We start from the raw sequence: 19,668 nt of genomic DNA, 5'->3' as shown, positions 1-19,668 counted from the left end.
TAAATTATTAACTCAAATTTGTAAGCCTTTGGGAGGTATGTGAAATAGTTCAGCTACTAATATTTCATTCATTGTTATATTAAAATGCACATTAAAAGCACATATTATATTAGTGTGTGTTAACAACCAGTGTTTTCTTCTGCCCACATTTCATAAAATAATTTCATTAAACTCTACATAAAATCTCTGGCCAGTGGCTTGCCCCCGTGGTTTTTGAGAGAATATCACCATTGTGTTGCTTGAAGTTAAGTCCAGGCTGTGAGTATCTGAGTCCCTGCTCAGCTAGACATGTTATCCTGAGCTCCAGTAGAATGAGCAATTAGGACAGCTGACCCTCCCGTTTACCCAGTAGGTGAGGTCTCTCTTTCATTCAATGTACTGCTTTTAAAAGTACTTGGAGCTGGAGAGAGATGGCTCAGTGTAAGAGCTCACACTGCTTGCTCTTTCAGAGGATCCAAGTTCAGCTTCTAGCACCAATCTCCTGTAACTCCAGCTTGTGGAAGATCTGAAACCGCTTGCTTCCATGGGCACCTTCATCCATGCACACAGTCCCACACAGATATAATCTCAGAAACACAATTAAAAATAATAAAAATAGCTGGGCAGTGGTGGTGCACGCCTTTAGTCCCAGCACTCAGGAGGCAGAGGCAGGCAGATTTCCAGGTTTGAGGCCAGCCAGTTCTACAGAGCAAGTTCCAGGAGAGCCAGAGCTGTACGCAGAGAAACCCTGTCTCAAAAAAAAAAAAAAAAAAGAAAGAAAGAAAAGAAAAAGAAAGAAAAAAAGAATAAATCTTACAGAAACATGTGTCCTTAGTGGTAAAGAGGAAAAGAGGACATGAATTCAATTCCTGGCCCTCATATAACAGCTCACAACACCTGTAACTCCAGCACCAGGATGGTGCCATCTTCTGGCCCCCACAGGTACTGCAAATAAACGGTACACATCTATGTATCTATGTATGTATGTGTGTGTGTATGTATGTATGTATGTATGTATGTATGTATGTATGTATCTATCTATCTATCTATCTATCTATCTATGCTTTGCCAACCCTTTCAAGAGGCTTCCTGGACATCTCAAACCAGCAGTTTTAAAGGGATGTGTCATCCCAAACAGAACGGTTCAGAACAAGTAACTGGAAGCCCTTGTGTGGCTGGGAAGAAATGATGAGTGCTGGATTTTTGTTTTTGCTTTTTTCCTGAAGAGTAATTTGGACATTACAATTTGCAAGTCTGGAGAGAAGGTTTGTAGCTTAGTGGTAAAATTCTCGCTTAGCACATATGAGACCTTGAGTTTCATCTCCAGTATTGAAAACAAATAAAATACCACAAAATGGCTGCCACGGATGCTGTATCAAGAGTTTCCCCATTGTACTTGGAAATAAACTCCAATTTCAACTGCTGCATTAGGAAAAGAAAATATGATATTTAGAGTTATTCAAACTCTGAGTTCCCAGGCCCCCGACAGACAGGACCTTTTCAAACAATCGTGCCTGCCTACTTGTCTGAATTGGAATAAACATCGTCTCCATCTTAGGGCTTGAGACATTGCTCTTTTTTCTGCCTGATATGTGAAGAGCTTATGTGGTCAACTTCTGAGGTGTGCATGACAGATTTTCATCAGCGTGCCATTAATCTCTGTGTGTTTGAATCAGGCATATTGACCACCCTCTCACCCCATGCTGCCATCTGCCTTTAGGCTTTAAGTATTTTCACACAAATGTGATTTTCACTCAGGGATCCTTGAAGACCCTGCATTGACTCCATAATTTTACGTAATAAATTATATAAACTTTAAGCTCCTTAAAAATCTGAAACTTGGGCTGGAGAGGTGGCTTAAAGGTTAAGAGCACTGGTTGCTTTTCCAGAGGTCCTGAGTTCAATTCCCAGCAACCGCATGGTGACTCACAACTATCTGTAATGAGATCTGGTGCCCTCTTTTGGCCTGCAGGCACACATGCAGGCAGAACATGGCATACATAATAAAATAAAAATCTGAAACTTTCCCAAAAGGTCATTCCCCACCAAGTTATAAAAATTACCAGAATAATTTTTTCTTTCACTTTTTATTTTCTATTTTTTCATTGCTAAAACGAATGTCTCCTGTAAGCTTTTCCAGAGAATTCTTCTGAGAATCAAATAGAGTGCTCTCATTTCTTCACTCGTGACATACTCTTTCTTGGTTTGTCAACCTGTGGGTAGCAACCCCTGTGGCAAACCTCTATTTCCAAAAATTGTTACATTATGATTCTTTTTTGGGAGGGGGGATTTCGAGACAGGGTTTCCCAGTAGTCCTGGAACTTGCTCTGTAGACCAGGATGGCCTTGACCTCACAGAGATTCACCTGCCTCTGCCCACCGAGTGCTGGGATTAAAGACCTGTGCCACCACCACCTGGTTTACATTATGATTCTTAACAGTAGCAAAATTAGTTATGAAGTAGCAATGAAAATAATTTTATGGTTGGGGTTCTCCACAGCCTGAGGAACTGTATTAAAGGTTTGTAGCATTGAGTGAAGTGGCTTTGGAGTTCCAGGGAGGTGAGAGGAGTGAGCTGGAAGGCATGGTAGTCCTTGAAGGGGGATGGTGCTGGGGAATCGCAGGGGTATTTGTTCCTGCAGGAATGGGGTGTCTTAAATGCAAAAAGCCTAGAGAAGAAAAAAGTGCCTTCTAGTGTTGCCTACAATCTTGAGTATCCCTCCATGTCTAGAGGTATCCTTCTGTGTCTAGAGGCATCCTTCCATGTCTAGAGTATCCCTCTGTGTCTAGAGGCATCCTTCCATGTCTAGAAGTATCCGTCCATGTCTAGAGGCATCCCTCCATGCCTAGAGTATCCCTCTGTGTCTAAAGGCATCCTTCCATGTCTAGAGTATCCCTCTGTGTCTAGAGGCATCCTTCCATGTCTAGTGTATCCCTCTGTGTCTAGAGGCATCCTTCCATGTCTAGAAGTATCCGTCCATATCTAGAGGCATCCCTCCTATCTCTGTCTGTGTCATCAACTGACAAAATCTGTTTCTTCTCTTTCTGTAAAGACATCATAATGGTTCAAGACTAGGAACCATCCTCAGGACTTCATTGTACCACTGGCAAAGACCTTTTCCAAGTGAGACCACATTCAGGCCTTTTGACTTGGGGGAGGGATACAATCCAGCCCATTGCAGAGGTGTTTGGGCCAGTGTGTGTACTCCAGGTCTTATGGTCCAATCCTATGGTGACTGCAGCCTATTCACAAGATAGTTCCTAAGTTACTGCCTTTCGTATTTTTCTGTTGCTGTGACAAAACTCCACAACCATACCAATGGCTAAGAATTCATTTTGGTTTATGGTTCCAAAGGAGTCCATAATGGTGAGAAGGCATGGCAGCAAGTGGCCAGAGCAGGGTTGCTGGCTGATGTCATTTCTACTGAAACAGAAAGAACTGAAGTGGGATGAGGCAATAAACCTTGGAATCCTGTCCCCAGTGAACTGCCTCCAGCAAGGCTCTGCTTCCTAAGGATTTCATAACCTCCCCAAAGAGTGCAACCAGCTGGGAAACCAAGTATTTAGTTACATGTGCCTACAGGGGACATTTCCCATTCAAACCACCAGTAACTTTTCTTGTTAATGAGACCAAAATAGCTAACAAGCAATTTATTGTGGGAGGGGCTTGCTCTGGAATACAGCTCAAGAGGATATAGTCTATGAAGGTCAGGAAGGTATAGTGGTAGTGTGATGTCACTGGTTACAAGGTACCCACAATCAGGAAGCAGAGAAAGGTGAGTGCTGGTACCCTCTTCATTCATGCTTCTGGAAAAAAATGCTAATAAATTCATTGGCTCCCCGTTCTGTCGTCCATGCTCTATATGGGGTAAATAGACATTTATCCACAGCATTTCCATCCCAGTAAGTCACACAGGAGTGCTTAACCAGTCATGTTATAGGAAGGAGTGCAGAAAAAGGGAAAAGAAATCAAACGGGGCTGGTGACATGGCACTTGCTGTACAAGACAGATGACCTGAACTGAATCCCAAAAACCAACCTTAAAAGCCAGCTGAAGTGGCTCATGTCTGTAAGTCTAGCATTCCTACGATGAGATGGAAAAGTGGAGACAGAATCGGACGGAAACTCACCGCTGTGCTGTGGTAGAACAGAGACCCTCACAAACAAGGTAGAAAATGGACTTCTGGAAAGTTGTCCTCTCCCCATGCAAGTGCTGTGCACTACACAAACACACAAATCTTAAAAAAAAATGAAGCTTCTCTCTGGATGATAGCTAACCTTCCTTGCTAACTTGTTTAAATTTATAATCACCATGTATGTAAATCCCTGGGTGTGTCTATTTCCAGTTTTTATATATATATATATATATATATATATATATATATACACACACACACACACACACACACATACATACATACATACACATATGAATGCTGTTTGCCTGCACGCCAGAAGAGGGCATCAGATCCCACTGAGTTACGTGGTTTGCTGGGAACTGAACTCAGGACCGCTGAACTATCTCTCCAATTATTCTTGTTCCACAAAGTTTTAACTGAAGGGAGAAGCCTCACCTGAATGTGGGTGGCATCATCCTTGAGCTGGGGTCCCAGACTGAATAAAGTGAGCAGTAACTGGACCACAATGCAAGGCTGGGGTTGGAACTACTTACAGCTCTTGGACAAGATGTCTGACTTTCTATTGTTTCTGCATCAATAGAGATAGTATACTACCCGGGGATGCTAGGAAGATTAGATGGGATGAATCTGTTTACTTCAATCTAAATGTTCAGTGAATGTTGGCTAGAATAATCAACCAAATGCAGACACTGGATCATTTTAGTTATCACTGTTAGATAAAATTACCCATTCTTCTTTGAATAAAGGTATCTATTACATCAGACTGGTTCTACCAATCACCCCCATCAATCTCTATCCAACCTCAGGCCACCTTACTCTGTTCAACCACCCTGAACTCAGTAAGCATCCATCCCCATCTGAGGGCCTGTGGACTTGCTTCCTTCTGCCTGAATGCTCTCATGGCTTGATTCCCTCCTGAACTTTGATCTTTATCTCCCCCACAGGTGGCTTTCTCTGAACACCATTTCAAGTAGCACTAACATTCTTTCCCGCCTATTAGATACTTACCACCCCTTTAACAGTTGTTTCTCTCCTGCCAACCATCATGTTCCAAAAGATGTGTGAGTGTTCTGCTGACCTGAACAGCCCTGCTCCTGAGTCACATCACTGTCATTCATACTTTGCCAAGAGTCTTACACTTTAGTGTCTGTCCACACTGTCTTCAAGGTCCCCTCCTGGAGCCTGGCAAAGGGCTCCGAGAGCACTCAGTGAGTGGGTAGATTGATTCTGTCTTGTTTTCCAGACTCAAGTTCCAAGTTATGTGGGAGTGTGGAATGGCCCTTCCATGTGACTCCCAAGTTCAGTTTCTGCTGTTCTGCTCTTGTCTACCTAGGACTTGTCAGATAGTCTGTCTTCTGCCCTACCTCAACCCTGAAGTCTGTAGCTGGTCCACAACATCCACCCCAAGGACTGTCTTCCCACCCCAGGGGCCTGCTTTCTTCAAGGAACTCACTGTTGAGTGGGCCTTAAAAAATGTCTCTCACACACACATTCAAGTAACCACTGCATTGTCAAGTCTGGATGCAACTAAGTTGCAAGCTCTGAAACATCAGAATTAAGGGGTATAACAAATGAGAAAAACCCAGGTCACTATCCAAACATTTATTCATTACTAGTTTTTCTAGTGGGTGGGGCAATACACAGATCATTTCAGTTAGTGTGTTAGCCCTAATTCAGTTACCATGCAGTCAATCAATCTTCAGATTCAAAGACAATCTTTTATCCAGGACATTTTGGATCCTAAACCTAATTTTGAATTTCCCTTAAATCCTTAATTCCCAAAATTCACTAATATTGAAGCTCATAAAAATCCCACTCAGCAGTGATGAGACCTACACTGTCCTGTCCCCTTGGAGCTCAGCTTTCACAAGGGGTAGATGGGTAGTAGACCACAGGCTAGGCTGAGCTGTGGGATGAACCTCAATCCCACAATTATCCTTGGCTCTCAACTTCAACAACTTTTCTCAGTTTCTTATACTCCACTGAGAGAGTTGATGACAAAGCCACCAAAGCAGACCAGGGTTCTTTTGGGAGGGAGCAAAGGGCCTATCTGTCCCTACTCATTCCACTGCAGGCTTCTGGAGCTGGTGACACCTGAGAAGATATTGGCAGGGGATGCAGGGAACACAGTGGGACTTGACCCAGTCAAGCTATTTCTGTGGTCCATTGTTCTCTGGGTTCCCCGTGGACCTTTCAGTCACACCTCAAAAGGAACCCTTGACTGATAGAAACTCCTCTCTTGTCCTGGCAGAGGAAGAAGGCAAATCGAGTGAAATTTAAACCAATACCTGAAGGTTAAGAGGTAAGGAAAGCACTGTTCCAGGTAAAGGAACTACATATTACAAGGGCCAGACAAAAATGGAAAGCAATAGGAGCCAATTTTATGATTTAAATTTTTAAATCATAAATTTAAAGCCTAGCATTTGCAGAGTTCTAAACCACATGGCAGTTTTGTTTTTCAGTTTCTTGCTCTGGTTGTTTTGTTGTGAAGAGTAAATGGAGATTAAGGACTAAGCAGGTACCTCAAAGAGGATGGAGTGATGAGGAAGCTTATTCCTAAGGTGCTTAGAAAGCAGAGTCAGGGTTGACACAAAAAGTCTCTTAACAGTAAAGGCAGCTCCAGATCAAGTTGACAGCTTGCATTACAAGACTGACAGAAACAGGGTGAAAAACTGAACTATAACTTAATAATGCTTACAGGGTGAATCACTACTAAATAGCACTGGTGTTAAGACTATGAAGTTAAAATTCCCAAGTTCTTAAACTGAGGTAAGTCCATACCTCAAAACAAAATGAACAATTTTCCATAACTTTGGAGGTACTATTTGAAGTCATGTACAACTACATCAAGTATCACAATGTTTATTGATAGATACAAGTATATAAAATCAGGGCATGAACATGACTTGATAAATTAAGTAGACTTAATTTCAATACTATAATAAGAGGGACCAATTCAAATTCTCACCATTTGTTTCACACCCACAAAAACCACTTCAAGGGCATTAAAGATCTCTCAAAACTGATCAGTTTTGTGCAAGTAAACCATGTTTCTTTTAAAAAGACTTGTGCACTTGCCCAGGCTCAAGGATATTAAAATCTAGCACATAAAGCCCATTACTAGAGGTAGAAATACAGGCAATATACTATTACGGCAACAACCATCAATTACAGTTAATTTTTCTGTAACAACCAAATGGATAATCAAATATTGCAACAACTCAAGTATTACTGAGCAAAGTGCATCTCTACAGTATTCAGTGTTGCTATTCAGTTTTCTAACTTAAAAACAGCCTATGGTAACTGGCAGCAAAGAAGGTCTTTGCAATAGACTGCCTCTGCTTGAGAACTTAGGATGTAATTATTGCATGCTGCTAATATTCTATCTAAACATTAAGGATACTCCTAAAGTATTTGATGGTAGACTATGATTAAGACATCACACTACAAAAACCTTATGCAGAAGGAAACCTTACTGACGTGCTTCTGCTTTAAATATTGTGAAAAACGTTACAGCGGAATGAATTTTCGCAGTGGTTAGGTCAAATGCAGTTACATCATAGTATGCTTTGCACAATTTAAGGCTTTGGCTGGTTCTTTAGTCAGCTTCTTCCTCTGATTCTTCTTCTTCAGCAGTTTCTAGCCAGGTTAGCCACTGATTTACCTGTAAATTAAATTTATAATAAAAAAAAACTTAAGTCTATTATTATAAACATTAGGTTTAGGGTGCTGGAGAGATAGATGGCCCAGTGGTTAAAAGAGGCACTGACTGCTCTTCCAGAGGACTTGGGCTTAGTAATAGCCAGCACCTACACAGCAACTCAGAACTGTCTATAGCTCCAATTCCAGGGGATCTGACACCTTTATAGACATACATACAAAATAAATCTTTAAGTTGATTCTGGAGTCTGGTCTTCACAAGCTTTACCTATTGAGCCATTTCTAGCCTTCCTTCCTTTAAAACATTTGTGCATGTATGGATGACTGAATGGTATATGATTGTGTATGCACAGGGCCCAACAGCCAAAAAGGAGATTGGACCTTTGGGAACTGGAGATAAGACAGTTTTGAGCATTTTAAGTTGCTGAGCTCTCTCTCTAGTTGCCCACCAGAGAACAGGATCCCATACACTGAGTGTCCAGGCTTGTCTTGAACTCATAGCTGATGGTCGCAGACTCTAACCCCAAAGTGCTGTGCTTCAAGGCACAAACACCACCTAGGAAAATTAACTAGTCTTCAGCTAGTCAAAGACAGCAACTCTTCCAGACCAAACACGCCAAGCTGCATTCTGTAATTACTATGTCAGACTCTCAAAAACAGGAGTAAGGGATAAATGCTTAAAAACAACCCTTAAAGTGGTTTATAAACCTTAGATTGGAGGAAGTTGTAAACCAGGGCTTCCTCAAAGCCGAGGCCTTGGAAAAATTAGTAGAACTACCTGAATTGTGTTAAGACCTTTTAGCTAGTACCAGGCTGAGTTCCTACTTTTAAATTCTCCAAAAAGCTAATTTTATGCACACTATGGATTTAGAGTTCTTTCATGTAAAGTTCTATTTCCAGAGCTCTAATTCTACTGAATAACAATATCAAACTACAAAGTATGCTTTTTTCACTTTAAGTTTTAAATCCAAATGTCTTTATTCTGTTAACCATGTAAGCAGCTTTGCCACCAAAATTGTTACCTATCTCTAATTTAACACGTTTACACAAGCACTATGGTTTTTAAGCATGATTCTCCCCTGTATCTTCATCTCATTTGCTAACTGCCTATTTAATCACATCTTGTAATAGTGCAGACTAACATACTTTTTGATGCATTGAAGTTATGAAGAAGTCCATTTAAAATACTACCAAAAGAAAACAACCAAGCCAAGTCAACAGCAAAAAAAATCTTAACAAAGCGCTTACCTGGAACAAAGCCTTGCCTTTTCCTGGAAACTCTTGAGTTATGTCTTCCTTCCAAGCCAAGAAAGCTTCCTCCTCAATAATTTCCATGTCATAGAAATGAACAAAAAATCGAAGTAACATGCCTTAGAACAAATGAAACAAAAACAACCAAAGCATGTAATTAATTCCATCATTCCAGTGTGCTATTTCAGACTGCCCCTCATTCCCTTTGGACAGTCACCTCACCTTTCGGGAAGCTGCTGTTGTAACAGTGCACCTGCAGAGCATACAGGGCACTGACCTGGAGATCCACATGATCATGAAGGAATTTCTGCATCACTGGCTTGAAAGAGAGCAGCAGTTGTTTCTCCTGCTCTAACTGTTCTTTGGAAGGAGCAGAGGAAGAATCTGTTTCATCACTAGGTGGGCTTACTTCACTAGAAATGTACTGTAAGAAGCTGAACGGCAGACATCATGTTAGAAATTGTCTAGCTCAACACCAGCTCTTGGGCCTCTGCCCTGTAGACTTTCTAGCAAGTGAAAACCATTCATCTTACCTGGTCATTAAGATGTTCACAAATCCTTTATCTACATGAAGTTTGGGAGAGATGTTATCTTTAATCCATTTATATATAGTTTGAGGGGATGGATCCAGCTTAATTTGCTTCAACAGTTCCTTCTCCAATTTAAGGAGTGGGAATAAGAAACTCAATCCCTTTCCTTCCAGAATCTCCAACATTCGATCTTTATTCTGATCAATTTCTGCAAAGACAATTCTCATTTTACCAAGTTGACTTATCTAGACCATTTTACAAATACTTTCCTAGTACACAAAAATCACTTGTTAACTAAGTCAGTCAGCTCTTACCTGGCAGCATTTTCTGCATATTGACCTTGCTTTGTTGAAAAAGTTCAGTTAGCCATTCTCGATCTTGTAATTTAGCTAATTGTTGAAGACAAAGTAAGAAGAGAGGGAAGTGGGTGCCACTCTCCAGTGGTTGAGCTAGTTCTGAAATGCTCACCAACTCTGAAATTATAGCACGAGCTGCAAACTGTGCCAAATAAGACTTCACCAAGGGGATGTCAACCTCCAGTTTGGGGCACTGCTCCAGCACGTTCAGGAAAGCCTTGGGAAGAATATTCAAAACAGTTATTAGCTTCCACCCACAACTGGAAAGAGCTATTACCCAATCAGTACAATGTTCTACCTGCATGAAGTTGTCACTTGTGGCTATTCCTTCCTGTTTGAGTAAACTGATCAAAGAGCTCGCTTTTTCTTTATCTTCATCACTTCTATCTAGTGACAGGATGATCACTTTGCTTAACATCTCAGGAAGAAAGTGTTTCGGGGCTCTCATTTCTCTCATGCCATTGACGGCTTCATTTGCATTTCCACTATTCAGATATTCAGTCACAACGGCTTCCTGAGAAGAACACAATCAGATTCCCATCAGTGTTCCCTGTCCTCAAATGTTTAAGCAAGAGATGACTGGGGGGGGGGGGGGTATCTAAAACTTACAGTCTGTTTAAGTAGTTCTTCCTTTGATGGTGGTGGCTTTTTGCTAGTCTTGGCAGGCTTTTCCTGGATAAGTGGTGGATTAGTTTTGAGACCAAGTTGTGGTGTCTAAAGGCAAACAAGCAGCACATAACACATTTCATCAAAATGTGTAATCAAAATGTAAGGAACCAAAAAGAACAGTACCACCTGAAACAGAGGGAAGAAAACAGAATTCTCACTCATCTTCAGGGGGCAGATAGTTTGGGGCCCATACCTGTCCCAGAGGTGGTGTTTGAGTGCGTGGTGGCTGTGCACTGGGAGGGATCATAGTTATCTGGGGCTGAAGCTTTGGCACCTGATTTTTATTCATTAGGAACGACTGAGCAGGCCTCAAACTAATCTAAAATCAAAAACAAATCAACACATAACCAAGTTAACAGAGCTAATAAACATTAAATGTCAAATGTATAGAATCCTATACAAACCTAATAATTATGACAGAGACATAATTCTCTAAAAACAAAGAGTTACTTCATATCACGTGATAAATTTAACTTCTGGAAAAAGTAATCTGATTTAATGAATAAGATACTGGAGGAAAAGAGAAAGATACTGTTTACAAACCTTAGTTTGTAACATAATTCACCCAATATCAGCAATATAGATACTCTTTATTCTACTTACAGAGAAATCCACCAACATCTTAACGATTTCTCATGCTAACTAGTAAAAGTTACTTAGAAACTTGCCCTCATATCTCATAATCTTCGCTCATAGGACGCTGGACATCCAAAGAGAGAAAAAGAAGCAGAGGAAAGTGGGAGGGGAGGGAAATAGAAGAGTTAGACAATGAGGAGAACAGAGAGAAAAAGGAAAAGAATCCAGCTTCAAGTCCTCTTTCGCGTCATTTTATAATCATCGGGCAAGAGACTCCTGCACTGACAATCTACTGCATAGAAGTAATGTAGGCAAATGTACCTCATCTGCATTAAGCTGTCCTTTCTTAGAAAACCGAGGTGGCATATCCTTCGACTGTCCTTGCAGCTGGGATAAGAGTCCCTGACTCTGGTTATGGTAGAGCTGGCTTAGCCCCTATTTCAGAAAGGGAGAGAAAGTCTAGATAAAAATTATGGTAATCGAGTACCAAGGGAATGAGCCAAGCCATTGCTTTGCCCAGAAAAGATGAAACAGGGAAGAATATCTAACCTATCTGTTGAATAAAGTGATGTGATTTTTACTAATTTTAAAATTAAAATAGTCAGTTGGTAATTTGGATAAGCAAAAAAAAAAGCATTAAAACTCAGTGTCATTTAAAAACAAACAATAAAGGACATAATGTATTGAACCTAAGGTTAGCCCTAAACACTATAAACACTCTCAAAGTCTTACCTGGCTTTTCATAAATTTGCCCCCCATCTCTCCAAACTGCGATTGTGTGGGAGGCATGATGTGCCCCCCATGGCCATTGAAGAGCTGATTTGAACGATGTCGTCCCATCGTGGGTGAAAATCTATCCTGGATAACTCCTGGACCAGTACCAATTCCACTACCTTAAAATACACACAAGTCTTAGAACTTCACTAAAGCATTAACCTTAGTTTAACCAAAACACTGCTTTACTTAAAATTACCCGGCATTTGTCCAAACATATCAGCGAGTCCCCCAAGTGGGTCCCTATCCATTTTCATCCTTGGCGGCATGAACGGTCCCTCCAGGAAGAAGTCATTCCTCCCTTGAGCCATAGGAGCAGGAATAAACACTCCTAGATCCTTTGAGAAGAAAAGTGGGTAAGTACTGTTGCCTGTAGACCCTGGATTACCTTATTTACAGTTCTAGAACTTCTCTCCAAAATGGCATGAAGGACACTAATTCTAGATTTTAAGAGTTAAGGAAAGGACTACACTACTATGGAAAAGAAAAAGAAACTGAAAAATCTCACTTTTACTGCATCTTGACGGATTTGATTGATCGTCTTTGGTCCATTGTCAAGAAAAGCCTTGCGAGGAACCCAATGGTGTTCTCGCAACTCTACGGTATCCTGCAATTTTAAAAAAGTTTAAATTTTAACTTACTATTCCAAAGGAAAAAACCTCAAGCTTATTGGACATTGTTGAAAAAAAATCTTACCTGCAGTAGGAAACGAATCCTTGCTGGCAATTCCTTACTTAACATTAAGGAACACATTCTGGCAAAGTACTGATCCATTAAGGACTGATAAAAAGATAAAACAAAAACACAATTAGAACTAAGATAAATGTATACTACCTAAGGCATTTTGAATCATCATGCTATAGGGTAAAGGCAACTAGAGCAATCCCCAACTCACAAGACACACCACCTCACCGTTCTCAGTAAAAGCATACCTTGGCTCGTTCATGGTCTAATCGAGGTCCCACTGTCCTCATTATCTGACAGAGGCACTCCAAATCCTCTCCCATATCTTTAAGTTGGACTCTCTTTTTCTTTTCCAAAAGCTACCAAAAGAACATGTTTTAAAATTTTAGTTATCTGGTTTATGTAGTCATTTCCTTCCTTAGGTTTGGACTGACTCTTAATTCCTAGAGCATGCAAGACAACGCTTTCCTACCTGTCTGTGTTGAAGAAATTCCTCTATGAATTAACACAGACAAAGCAATCCAATCTACCTCTACTTTAAAAAGTACTTTGAAATTGAGTTTCTCTGATTACTAAACTATGTTAGTATTAGTAGCCAGCTACCTTTTCAGATATGCAGCAATTGACTAACTTTCCCTAAATAAGGACATTCTTATTGACTACCTCACTCTAAGCTACTCCATACTTACTGTTTTGATGCACTTATGAAGGATAGATTCGTGAATAAGATCAAGCTTGCCAAGTTCTCCAATGAATTTGATGTTCCCCAACATCTTGATCTTAGCAATAGCTCTTTGTTCCTCCTCCTCAGGGAGGAGGGGATTTTCACGCTTATCATAGACTGAGGAGGGGAGGCAAACAGAATAAAGAACACTTAGAACCATTCTTGCAAGTGTTCTGACTTAGGCCACAGAAGGCACAAATGTTAATAAAAACACCAGTACTAGTTAATAGCAAATTTAAATGCTTACCATCAACATTTCTGGTTCGGTTTTCAAATTCATCTTGCAATTTGGAAATCAAGAGGCGTCTGAATGTCTATTTGCAAACAAAAGGCATTACAAACTTTGCTAAATAAAAAAAATCTTCCAAACTAATTTATAACAAAGCAAACAAAAACTGTCACTCACTGTGCTTTGCTTCTGTCCTGGTTGACCCTCTGCTGCTGGGCCATCAAAGTTTGGTGCATCTTCTGCCAATCGCAGACATAGCTGAGCATACAGTGAGCTATACTTTGGCTCTTCTAGGGCTTTGTCCACAATCTACAGAAGCCATTAAGAAGCAAACCATGATGATTAAGAGGCTGAAGGAGCCCTCTTTTAAAACAGCCTTAACCCTCACATCAAGCTACAGACAGTCTCAATTCATTTGGACAACACCTCAAAAATATAAAAGCTTTAAAAATATCTGTGGTACAATCTAATAAATCTTATATTGCACACACATCCCCAGCAAGAAAACTATAAATCAAAGACACCGTTAAACATGCAACTCTGTGGTTGATAGTCATGTAAAACAAGATGCCAGAATCCAATATGAATCATCATAAACCCCCAAAACCACTTTCACAACGGAAAGAACTCAGCAGCTGTTTCCAGACAACTTGATAAACCAAGGAAAATGAGGATTCAAGGTTCACTTCTTGAATCCTAATGTCATTCAAAGTAGTTCTGTTTTTATTATCATTATTCAGAAACACATATCCGTATCCAGGACCTCTCATGATTTAATGCAGTAATTAAATGTAAGAAACTTGTGTCTGTAAATTTTCTGCCCCCCTTTAGTTACATTTTAAACTTACCAGCAGTATGACCCCTTTAAGGATGAGTTTAGACTCTACACCCACATTGAGGAGCTCAAGGCATAGCTTGTCAAACTTTTCAGGAGTAAGCTTATTTAGTATGCTGGGGGGAAAAACACATTTCAAGTATGGGTTAACAATTATTTTCTAAGCTGTAAAATAGCATTTAAATTTTGACTTCCCTTTTACTAACTCCCTAAACAGGGAAAAATGTTCTCCTTTCTTTCCTATTTATTCTTTGATAATGCCATATAGTATTTTTTTTATTATAGTCTTTCCTGACCTTCAGCTCCACTCCTCCCCCATTTCATGTTCTTTCTCTAAGAAAAAAAAAATTGTCATTTGTTCCTAATCATAGGGCCTTATCTTGGAGTGTGGCTGACTGATATATCATCACTCCATGGAAAAATAAAATATTTCCCATGTCTCCCAGTAGTTTCTTGTCTAACCTTGGGCCTATGTAAACCTTGTGCATGCTATTATAGTAATGTTCATTTTTCATCTAATCAAAGAGATGTTGAAATAAGCTCACAGATAAAGACTATGACATCTGAATCATATTATCTGAGCTTTTCTGCAGTTTCACAGATACCATTCTCAAAACTCAGAGCACAAGGTTCTCATTATCTGAAATTGACCATAGGCTAAGATGGTTATATCACATCACTGATGTTACAAACCAGAACAACATGGAAAAGTTAGCATAAGCTCACAGGTAATAAATATCCCTTGTAGCCAGACACCTATGGGCAACGGACTCCTCGTCAAAAGATTTTTAGAATATTGTTGGCAAGAGAATCCACTAAAATGTTGAATCATTTCTGTGCACTGTGCAGCATACATAGTAGAGAACAGCACAGCCAGACACTTACCCTCTTACTTTCCTGAAGATTGCATCATGTCGTTCTTTTTCATTTGCGGAGTTGTTTGCTGCGGAGTTGTCATCTCGTCTAGTGCTTCGTGCAGGAATCCATTTCTGAGCGTTTTGCCCTGGGGTTTTCCCCAGGAACTCGCTAGTTTAATAAAACATCAACAAAGTAGCTTACAATTAGAAAACCTAAAACAGTATTCACTCATTTAACAAATGTCCCACCACTTTGCTAAGTAAAAATAAAACGAAACAAATCTTAGGCTTTATATTCTTCCCATACAACAAAGCAATCCTGGAAGTCTTTAGGCTTAAAATGACTGGGAGGCCCATTCCCAATTTCTGCTCTAGTACTTTAGAATTTCCATTTCTGGCAATATATTCCTAGATCATGTCAAAAAACCCTGCTGATCCAGGAACCCAACCTTGAGACTTAACACCAACACGCTTAACAAGCATGTTCCACACAGACCACATCACAAATATCAAAAAGTAGGGACAATTATTTTGGAGTCAGCAAATATGAACCAAGAGGATGGAAACAGTTTGAAATTATGAATTCACATCAGGATTCACATCAGGATTACAGGTGATTTCCCAAGGGTTATCCTGTTAGGCATGGAGAAGTCTTTAATTAATAAAATCCAGTCACTGTCTTTACCAGTTACCATACCTGTTGCCAGCAGTCTTGGGATAGTGCTGAGGTGCACCCCTACTTCCTCCTCCGCCCGAAGAAGCACTATTCAAAAGAAATGTTTACTTTACCAATTAGGTCTCACTCAAATGGGAACCTATTTATATTTTAGAAATTGCACCACAACCAAGACTGAACTTTGGCCTAAAAGAAAATGAACCAGAGGCTAGAGATGGCTCAGCGGTTTGAGAGCTGGCTGTTCTTCCCGAGGACAAGGGTTCAATGCTAACACCCATAGGGCAGCTCCCAAATGTCTTTAACTCCAGTCCCAGGATCTGATGCGCCCCCAGTATACCCTATACTCTAAGAGACACAGCACATAAGTGCGATTTAGTAGCGGTTTCATTTTCAAAAGGCCTCCTATGTTACCTACCGCCCTACCCAAAACTATACCTGAAACGAGAAGCACCCCCTTCTGCGATCGCACTCTCCACTTTGGCGGCTTGACAACGAAGAATCTTCAAAAGAATAATATTAATGGATGGGGTGGGGAGGGGAGGGGATGGTACAAACGAAAAGCCTGGAACGAGAGAGAACGCCAAAATTAGGTGCTGCCAACAAACACATGTATAAACCCTCGCTCTAATCTATTTCGGCTCTCACTGCAGCTGATTAACTTTCACTGCACTGCAGCCCTTAGAAGACTAAAATAGAACAAAGTCAAAACCACAAACACACAGTGAAATCTTGTTTAGATACGTGGATTCCCTTAGTGGTCAAGGATGCCAGGAACAGCCTTTGTGTTTGTGTGTGTTGGGGGGGGGGGTGTCAAGAACATCTGGATACTGCCTAGAACGTAGCCATATTCCGGGGCCTTTAAAATCTAACAGAAACGCTTTCAGCACCGGCGGTGGCCCGTGGTTGCCGCACTGCCGTGCGCGGCCCGAGCAGGGCCAGGCCGGCCAAGGTCTCCCTACTCGCCGCCGGGACGGCTCTGTCCTCCGCCCGTCCTTTCACCCCTTCCCACAGGGCGCGTGTGGAAAGCCGCCGGAAGAGCGGGGCCACAACATGGCAGCGGGAACCTCCGCCCCACTACGCGCGAACAAAAGAGCAGCGGGTTCCTCCCACAAGGCCAGTGTGGCCGGGCTTCCGACCGACGAGGGCCGGGGCCGGGCGGGAGGCGCCCCCTCCGGGCGGCCCTTTGTTCTCCCGCAGGAAGGTGGCCTTCCGTCCGCCCGCCGCCTCCGCTCGAAGTCCCCGGTGACAGCGCGGCGCCTCGCCCTCCCTGAGCGCGGCGACCGGCCACAGGGCCCACACACCTCCTCCCCACTGGGAGGCCGGGCTCCGGACTCGTCCGCCTCGCTGGTCCCGCGCCAACGGCCGGGCCCCGCCGCGGGCCGCGTCCCTCCCGCCGAGGCGCGAGGCCCGCCACGCTCGCACGCCGTCCTCGCGCCGCGCCCGCCACTCAGCGCAGACTGCAGACTGCCTCTCCCGGGCCGGCCCGGGAAGGGGAGCAGAAGCCTGGGATTTCTAGGTGGCCCAGAGGCAGAGGAGAGCAGCCCCGCCCGGCTCCGCCTGCCGCCGCCATTTTGTACCACTCGACAAGAAGCGGCGCCAGGGGCGGCGGCCATCTTAGAGGGCTCCGCTCGGCGGATCCACTCACCTTCACCGAGAACTCAGCAGCTGCCACCGCAGCTGCCTCCTCTGGATCCGGTCGTCGGGGACAGGGAAGGGAGGGGGAAGGGGAACGGAAAACAAAAAAGGGGAAGGGAAGGGGGAGGAAGGAGTCGAGGATGGCCTGAAACGCTCAGCTCAGAGGAGTCGCCGCTGCAGCCGCCACCTGGTACCCGCCGCCGCCTCCATAGAGCTCCGGCTCGCTGCTGGCGCCGAGGCGTGTCTGAAGCCCAACTTATCACTCCGGGGCGGCCGCCCCACCGGAGCCTCCCCGAGTGGCTTCTCTGCTGTCCAATCAGCAGCCGGGCTTCCGTCCGCCACCAATCCGCGCACGGCGGCGGGGAGGAGCCACCGAGCAAGCTAGGTTGCGGCGCAGCCCCGCCGCAGTGCGCAAAGCCATATTCGCGAAGGCTCTGGGGCCAAGCCAGTGGCGTAAGGGCGGCGGGCCGGCGCGCTGCGGGGCTTTTGCGTAGCGCTGGGAGCCCCGGGAGTGTGCGGCTCTGGGCCGTCGCGTCTCCCCGGGCCGGCGCTTTGTTCTGGAGGCCGAATCTCACGCTTGCCTCCAAGAGCAGCTTCCTTTCCTCTCCTTGACCCGCTCGGGCCTTGTGCCCCGAGAGCTCCGCGTGGCCTCGTGGCCTGGCCTCGGGCGGGCCTGCGGACTGAGCAGAGGGACGTGTGCCCGCCCGAAAGCCGCGTTCTATTTGTTGGCCCTCCATCTGTAGAGGAACGAGGAAAGAGTCGAAGGAAAGGGTTGCCTTTGTACCCTAGGCTGGAGGCAGCTTCTCCTCTGTTCGCCCTGCTGGCCCCGAGCTAGACTCAGTTATGTTAGGCCTGCTAGCATAACTGTGTTTGTAGAGAGCGGGCATTTGGAGGGTGTAAAATTGCAGACTCGTTTTTAATTCTTTTTTTTCTTCATATTTCAAAAATGTTAAAGATGGGTTGCAGATTACCTCTCCTTGGTCGGCCCGGAAAGGAAAGTAGAGGCCAGGGATTTCTAGATGTGCAGTGTTTTTGATCTTACTTAGGGTTATTAAGGAAAACGAGGCATTACAAAGGTGACAGGCTAAAGGATGGGTTATGTCTATGTTCCCCTGTTTGTGCCTTGGCTGTCCTGGAATTTGTTGTCTAGACCAGGCTGACCTCGAACTCACAGAGTTGCTTCCCGAGTGCTGGAATTAAAGGCGGGTGCTACCACACAGTCACTGTTTCGACATTTTAGCATTACAAAAATGAAGGTATGTAAACAACAGAAAGCCCTATCTTCGTGTTTGAGCATGCAGTTTTGGTAAAAGGGTTGACCAAAAGTAAAAGCACGTGTTTTTAAATCATGCCTTGGAATACCCAAGAACTGGATTTTCAAAGACCCAAACTTAATTTGACATATCTTGGTGTTTTAAGACCTAGTCCTGTCCTGCTGTGGTGGCAGGCTGATCTCTGTGAGTTCGAGGTCAAATTGGTCTACAGAATGAGTTCCAGGACAGTAGGGCTACACAGAGAAAAGGAAAGAAAAAAAGGAAGAAGACCGATCTAGTCCTTAAATAGAATTTTCAGAGAATTGTACTCTCCTTAACATTTAAGTCTGATAATAGGATAGTTTGGCTTTGACAGTTTTTAATGCAATTCTAGCGTCCTGAGTTCTTTGCCACAAAATTAATGCTATTAAATAAAATTCCCTTAAACTGAAAACTGTAAAAAGCATCTTTTCATTTTTGGAGTTAGTTACATGTAAAAAAGAAAAACCTTTTTGGGAAAGGGACCACTTTTAAAATACAAGAAATTTAAATGTGTGATATTTTAGTTTTATACAAGTGATTTATATGCCTCCTGATATACTGAAGACATCTGTGTTGTAGGAACACAGTGATTTTTAAAAAAATGCCATACTCACTAGACTAGTGTGGATGTCAAAGAATAGCCACTTAATTCTAAAATATGGGTGTCCTAAAAATAAGAAATTTGACTTCAATTAAATTTTTTTAAAAAGGGGCTAGCAAGATGGTACTACTGGTCAAGGCGCTTGCTGCCAAGCCTGATGGCTGAGTTCAGTCTCCTGAACCCACGTGATGGAGAGAGA

The 19,668-nt window shown here is 42.8% G+C and overlaps 1 protein-coding gene and 1 non-coding gene across 2 annotated transcripts; both read right to left on the bottom strand.

Moving 5' to 3' along the window:
- Positions 1-6,963: 6,963 nt before the first annotated feature.
- Positions 6,964-18,310, bottom strand: Eif4g2 (eukaryotic translation initiation factor 4 gamma 2). Its single transcript, XM_087908699.1, has 23 exons — positions 17,761-18,310; positions 17,584-17,595; positions 16,374-16,500; positions 15,960-16,025; positions 15,291-15,431; positions 14,419-14,521; positions 13,748-13,879; positions 13,589-13,655; positions 13,307-13,458; positions 12,866-12,976; positions 12,630-12,713; positions 12,442-12,540; positions 12,133-12,271; positions 11,892-12,052; positions 11,481-11,594; positions 10,777-10,902; positions 10,524-10,628; positions 10,213-10,428; positions 9,873-10,131; positions 9,562-9,766; positions 9,251-9,462; positions 9,026-9,147; positions 6,964-7,781 (listed from the first exon to the last, which is right to left on the bottom strand). The coding sequence occupies exons 1-23, from the start codon at positions 18,308-18,310 to the stop codon at positions 7,716-7,718; spliced, it is 3,369 nt and encodes a 1,122-aa protein (XP_087764825.1). The 3' UTR covers positions 6,964-7,715.
- LOC125417244 (small nucleolar RNA SNORD97) lies at positions 11,248-11,428 on the bottom strand. The gene has a single exon (XR_007237092.1). It is a non-coding gene; the product is annotated as a small nucleolar RNA SNORD97 (small nucleolar RNA).
- Positions 18,311-19,668: the final 1,358 nt, after the last annotated feature.

This window comes from Myodes glareolus, chromosome 7 (assembly GCF_982192425.1).
Source record: "Myodes glareolus chromosome 7, mMyoGla1.1, whole genome shotgun sequence".
NCBI lineage: Eukaryota > Metazoa > Chordata > Mammalia > Rodentia > Cricetidae > Myodes > Myodes glareolus.
Note: the sequence above shows the minus strand (reverse complement) of the source record. Positions and strands in the feature narration are given on the sequence as shown.

Coding starts and splice junctions, on each gene's coding strand:
- Eif4g2 (XM_087908699.1), bottom strand. CDS start 18,310: ATGGAGGGCCAACAAATAGAACGCGGCTTTCGGGCGGGCACACGTCCC. Junction 13,656..13,747: donor CAGGACAGAAGCAAAGCACA/GTGAGTGACAGT, acceptor GTTTGCAAATAG/ACATTCAGACGCCTCTTGAT. Junction 10,132..10,212: donor CAAGTGACAACTTCATGCAG/GTAGAACATTGT, acceptor ATTCTTCCCAAG/GCTTTCCTGAACGTGCTGGA.